The following is a 4824-nucleotide window of genomic DNA, read 5'->3' as shown; positions in this document are numbered from 1 at the left end:
CCCCCCCACTGCTCACCGTCCTGGAAGACCTGCAGGCCGCCCATCCCGCTGCCCACCAGGATGCCGCAGCGCGTCTTGTCCAGCTTCTCAAAGGCCTCGTTGCCCTTCACCAGGCCAGCCTCAGCCAGGGCCTGCCATGCAGGGCGTGTGGGTGGATTAGACTCAGGATTAGGATTAGGATTAGGATTAGGATTGTTACAAGATCCGGGGTGGTAGTGTGTTGGTATGTGATGGGGTGTGTGTATGTGTGGGTGATTGATGGGGGTGGGACAGCAGAAGACCGTGAGGCGGGGGGCTTGTCTGGCGTGACGAAAACGCAAGGAGGGGACTGTCGAATGACGGGCAGTGCTTCCTGCCGCTGAGGCGTACCTGGCCAGGTGGGGCGAAGTTACCTCTCCCCCCTTACATGTGCTGCGGCGCCGCGGCTGCCGGCGCAGGGATCCTGCACCACAGAGGGGCTCCCCTCCCCTCCCTCCCCCTGTTCCTTGTGCTCGTCGCGCTTTCCCCGCTGCCTGCGCGCTTTCACCTCCCTCCCCTCCTGGAGCCTGTCTGGCAGCTTCCCCCCACCTTCTTGCCCGACACCAGGGTGTACTTGAGGCAGTCGTCGTAGCGGCGCGCGTTCTTCTTGTCAATGAGGCTGCGGGGAGGGGGCCCGCGGCCAGGGGGCCGGTCAGGAATGGTCTCATGAACAGCAGCAAGCCGGCAGCAGCAAAGCGGCGTGCTGGCAGGCGGTCAGGGCAACGAGGCCCCCCGGCGGCCCCCCTCCACGCAGCACCGAATGCACCGAGCCCCGGCCCCCCCGGCCATCGCCGCCGCGCCCCGGCCGCTGCGGCAGGCGACGGTCGTCGGCAACCCGAGCGGCGGCTGCGGCTGCAGCCGCTTCGGCGTTGCCGTCTGGACAGGCTCCCAACCGGAGGGCCTTCCCAGCATCCGCTCCTCCTCTGAATCGGCGTCTCACCCCTCGTCGTCAAAGTTCTTGATCTGGCCGCCAAACTTGGTGGGGAACTCGGACGCATCGAAGCGGTCGATCAGGGATATGCCGCTCTCGCCAGCCAGCAGCCTGCGGGGAGGAGCCAGGGCCGCGTAGGACGGGGGAGCGGGGCCGCGCGAGGGGAGGGGGCGTCGGCGGGGGAGGCGGCCCATGCTGTGTGTGTGATGGGATGACGTTCGGCGCCGTCCTCGGCGCGAAGCGCTATGGTGAGAAGGGGGCTGCGGTGTGGGCGCCGCACCTGTTGTAGAAAGTGTCTGGGTCGTTGCCGAATACCTGTCAAAACAAGAGGGGGGAAAATGAGAGCCGTGCGTCAGCAGGTGGCAGCTGGAACCCCTTTGCAAGGCGGACACGAGGCCGCCGCGGCCGTCGCAATACCGTAGGGGAGTGGGCGGAGCGCGCCCGGGCGGGGGTCGCACCGTGCAGCAGCCGATGCCGGTGATGACGATGCGCTTGGACGGGTCGCGCGCGGCGGCCGCGGCCGCGCGCACGACCACGCTGCCTGCGGTCCCGTGGTCAAGGGCGGGAGGCGCCCAAATAATCCAATGTCAGCGTTCGGCGGTGGGAGGGAGATGGTGCACGGACATGACCCGGAGTCGCCCACATAAGCGAGCCTGATTCTGCGGGTTGCAACTCTGGAGCGCTGATTGAGCTGGGCAGAGCGCTGCAGCGATGCTGCCGGACCAGCCGCCCCGGCACTGGAGCCTGCACATTACAGCGCATCGCGGCTGGCGCACCGCCTTAGCCGGCGTTGTGAAGCTGACACCATTACAACAGACTGTTTGACGGCTCCTCCAGCGCTCCCCCTTGAACGCCGTGGAGCTGAGACGAAACGCTTATGATCGCTCCGCCCGCCGCGAACATCGCCCATTGCTTCCAGGCGGAGCCCCATGGGTATAACATAATCCATCTCACCTGCACGAGCAGGGCGGGTCGGCCTAGACGCCGCCCGGGCCCCCGAGAACTGCTGCTGAAGCGCCATCCTGTGTGTCCCCTTCGCTAAGGCGACGAAAATGCTGCAGAGCAACTAGACAAAAGTAATTGAAGAGAGTGTCGTCGGTAAAAATGCATGCACATGTGCTGGATTGAGTGTGGACTACTGATCTCGGCCCCAATAATCCACGCAAGCAGCCCCCAATAATCTTTTGATGCCTAGCTGATTATGTAGTACATTAGTCTTTGTAATGCTCGATGTTCTTGTGCGGCTCCATCCCGGTCCAGTCAACACGCACATGCGAGAAGGCCGCAGGCGCAATAGCCGTAATGCATCGGGGCTCCGCACGCGGGTCGATGACGCAGGCTGCCCATATAACTGACAGCGACAGGGCCTTCTTTCACATGCCGAGGTATCGGTTGCCCTGGCTTCAGCTCCACAATCTCTTAGTCTCACACCGCGCGTGTGCACACAGCCTTGTGCAGCCCAAGTATCACGCCAAGCCAAACAAGCCACTGTGCTTTTTATGTCCGAATGTATGGTCTTGCAACCACCACACTGTGGGAACCGGGAGTGTGAGCTGCCCTGTGCGCATGGCCAGTGACAGCGGGGCACCCGCGAATCAACACATCCACATCAGGGGTGACCCATCAGGTATGCGCGCTGTATTACAATTAACTTGTAATGCTACGTGAATTTCCCCTCCAAGCGAGCGAGTGCATCGCATCGCAAGCTGTACTTGGTCGGCGTCCCGGTCAATGGGGTCAACTTGCACCCATCAAGGCATCTGGGGATCGACGCCCTGAACGCATGCAAACAGCATAAGCGCGCTACTAGTGCTGTTCAGAATGAACATGGGCTTGTGCTGAAGGTGTTAAACGGAACATCACCTGCTTGGCCCCTCGCCCCTGGCTGCCTGGCACTGGCGGCCGCAGGCTGGATCAAACACAGCCTAGCGCTTTCTTTTTCATACTTCTCATTCCAATCAACCATAACGTTACTGTAGGCCCAGGCCTCTCTGGTCGACGCAATCGCGCGAGATTCATTTGGGGGGGCGAAACGCAGCTAGACCGTCAGGCCACGACTTACAAGACCGCACTAGCAAGACCGCACTGCTTTATCATCGTCGAGTCCTTTCCGACTCCGAGATCCCCTCAGCAAGCCTTGTCCAGCTAGTCGGCACCATGCAGCTGACCCACTTCAACGCGTCCGCCAAGGCCGGCGTGAGCCGTGCCAGCAGCCGTCGCACCACCGTGCGCGTGCAGGTGAGGGCTGGGGGAGATCCCCGGGTGGGACTGGGAACGGTGATTTGCTCGCGCGCGCACCGCGGCTCGGATCTCTGAGCCGTAGTAAAACTTGAGGAGGTGATGACACGTACGGACGGTCCCGACGCGATGGAGGGTGTCCTGAGACCGAAGCCGCTCCGGCGCCAAACCCCATGCCCCTGGGCGTCGCGCCACTGTGCCTAGCCAGCGTCGGCAACATGGCCTCCAGCACAGAGCGGCGGGGCCCTGAGGCCAACGCAGCACGCCCTATTGCTGGCAGTGCAGCATAAACACAGCAGCAGACCGCCAGGCGCAGGCGGCGCCCCAGCGTCCGAGCGGGCCAGGCCGTGCAGAAGCGCTGGGAGGGTGCAGCAGCAGCTGAAAGCAAAGGCTTCGAGCCGGCAAGCCAGGCGCCGCCTTCCGTGGCCCTCCGCTCCAACCGCCCGTCCGTCTTCGGCCTCACCCCCGCCCCGACGCTCCCCGTCAGGCCGCGGCCGCCCGCCCCAGCTGGTTCCCCGGGAACAAGCTCCCCGAGCACCTGGATGGCACCCTGGTCGGCGACTTCGGCTTCGACCCCCTGGGCCTGGTGCGGACGCCACTGCGGGCGGTCGTACCCTCCCTCGCCCCTTGGAAGCAGCCCCGCTTCTGCATGTTCCCCTTGGCAGCAGCACCTCGCGGCTGGCGGGGCCCGCGGCCCGCCCGGCGCCACTCTCTAGGGCTGGTGTGGTTCACTGCGCGGCCGGCTGTCGCGCGTTTGCAGTAGCGCCTGCCCATGCGCGGTTGCCGCTGACAGAAACCACTCCCCTCCACCCCGCTGCGGCAGGGCGTGGACAAGGACAAGCTCCGGTGGTACCAGCAGGCTGAGCTGGTGCACGCCCGCTTCGCCATGCTCGGCGCGGCCGGCATCCTGGTGCCCGACCTGTTCCACCAGATCGGCGCCGGCGGCCCCGCGGCCCAGATCCCCTGGTGAGACGGGCACCCCCCTGACGTCCCTGCGGCAGGGCAGAGGAAAGCCAGGGCTTTTCGCGCATGGAAAATGACGCGCCCTGCTGAGCGGGCGGCGGGGGGGTTGTGTGGCCGACCAGGCAAGGGCCGGTCACCGCCCCACCCTCTAACGCAAGCCACGCAAACTTTCCGCGGCTTGCTTACGCATGTCAACCTAACCCCTCCCTGTCTCTCCCCCTCCCCCCGATCACCCGACCCAAAAAACGCCAGGTACGACCACGCCAAGTTCGAGTACTACGCGCCCATCAACGCGCTGTTCGGCGTGCAGGTGCTGCTGTTCGCGTGGGCCGAGCTGCGTCGCCTGCAGGACATCCGCAACCCGGGCAGCGTCAACCAGGACCCCATCTTCAGCCAGTACAGGTGCGTGTGTGCGTGCGTATGAGTGTGTGTGTGTGTGTATTTGTGTGTGTGTGTATGTGTGTGTGTTTGGGTGTCAGGGGGAGAGAGGGTGGGTTAGTGCGTGCGTGTTTGTCATCGGGCGGGGTGGGGCTGAGCAATGAGGCCCCCTGGTTGGGGTGTGATGTTTTGCGTGAGCGAGGCGGACGCATCCCTGCGTGCCCCTGAGTCTCTGCGGGGCGCGCACACTTCACCCTGCAGGCGCACCACACATCTGTCCCTGCACCAGCCCAACC

The 4824-nt window shown here is 64.6% G+C and overlaps 2 protein-coding genes across 2 annotated transcripts; one reads left to right on the top strand and one right to left on the bottom strand.

Annotated features, from left to right (window-relative positions):
• Positions 1 to 402: 402 nt before the first annotated feature.
• MNEG_14071 (3-oxoacyl-[acyl-carrier-protein]synthase I) lies at positions 403 to 1970 on the bottom strand (the record flags this gene model as incomplete). Its single annotated transcript, XM_014037458.1, has 6 exons — positions 403 to 411; positions 568 to 637; positions 959 to 1060; positions 1230 to 1264; positions 1408 to 1490; positions 1904 to 1970. 6 exons carry the CDS (start codon positions 1968 to 1970, stop codon positions 403 to 405), a joined length of 366 nt encoding a protein of 121 aa, XP_013892912.1.
• Positions 1971 to 3106: 1136 nt separating this feature from the next.
• MNEG_14070 (chlorophyll A/B binding protein, putative) lies at positions 3107 to 4574 on the top strand (the record flags this gene model as incomplete). Its single annotated transcript, XM_014037457.1, has 4 exons — positions 3107 to 3187; positions 3675 to 3773; positions 4011 to 4153; positions 4403 to 4574. The coding sequence occupies 4 exons, from the start codon at positions 3107 to 3109 to the stop codon at positions 4572 to 4574; spliced, it is 495 nt and encodes a 164-aa protein (XP_013892911.1).
• Between the last annotated feature and the right edge of the window lie 250 nt (positions 4575 to 4824).

This window comes from Monoraphidium neglectum (assembly GCF_000611645.1).
Source record: "Monoraphidium neglectum strain SAG 48.87 unplaced genomic scaffold scaffold04235, whole genome shotgun sequence".
Taxonomy (NCBI): Eukaryota; Viridiplantae; Chlorophyta; class Chlorophyceae; order Sphaeropleales; family Selenastraceae; genus Monoraphidium; species Monoraphidium neglectum.
Note: the sequence above shows the minus strand (reverse complement) of the source record. Positions and strands in the feature narration are given on the sequence as shown.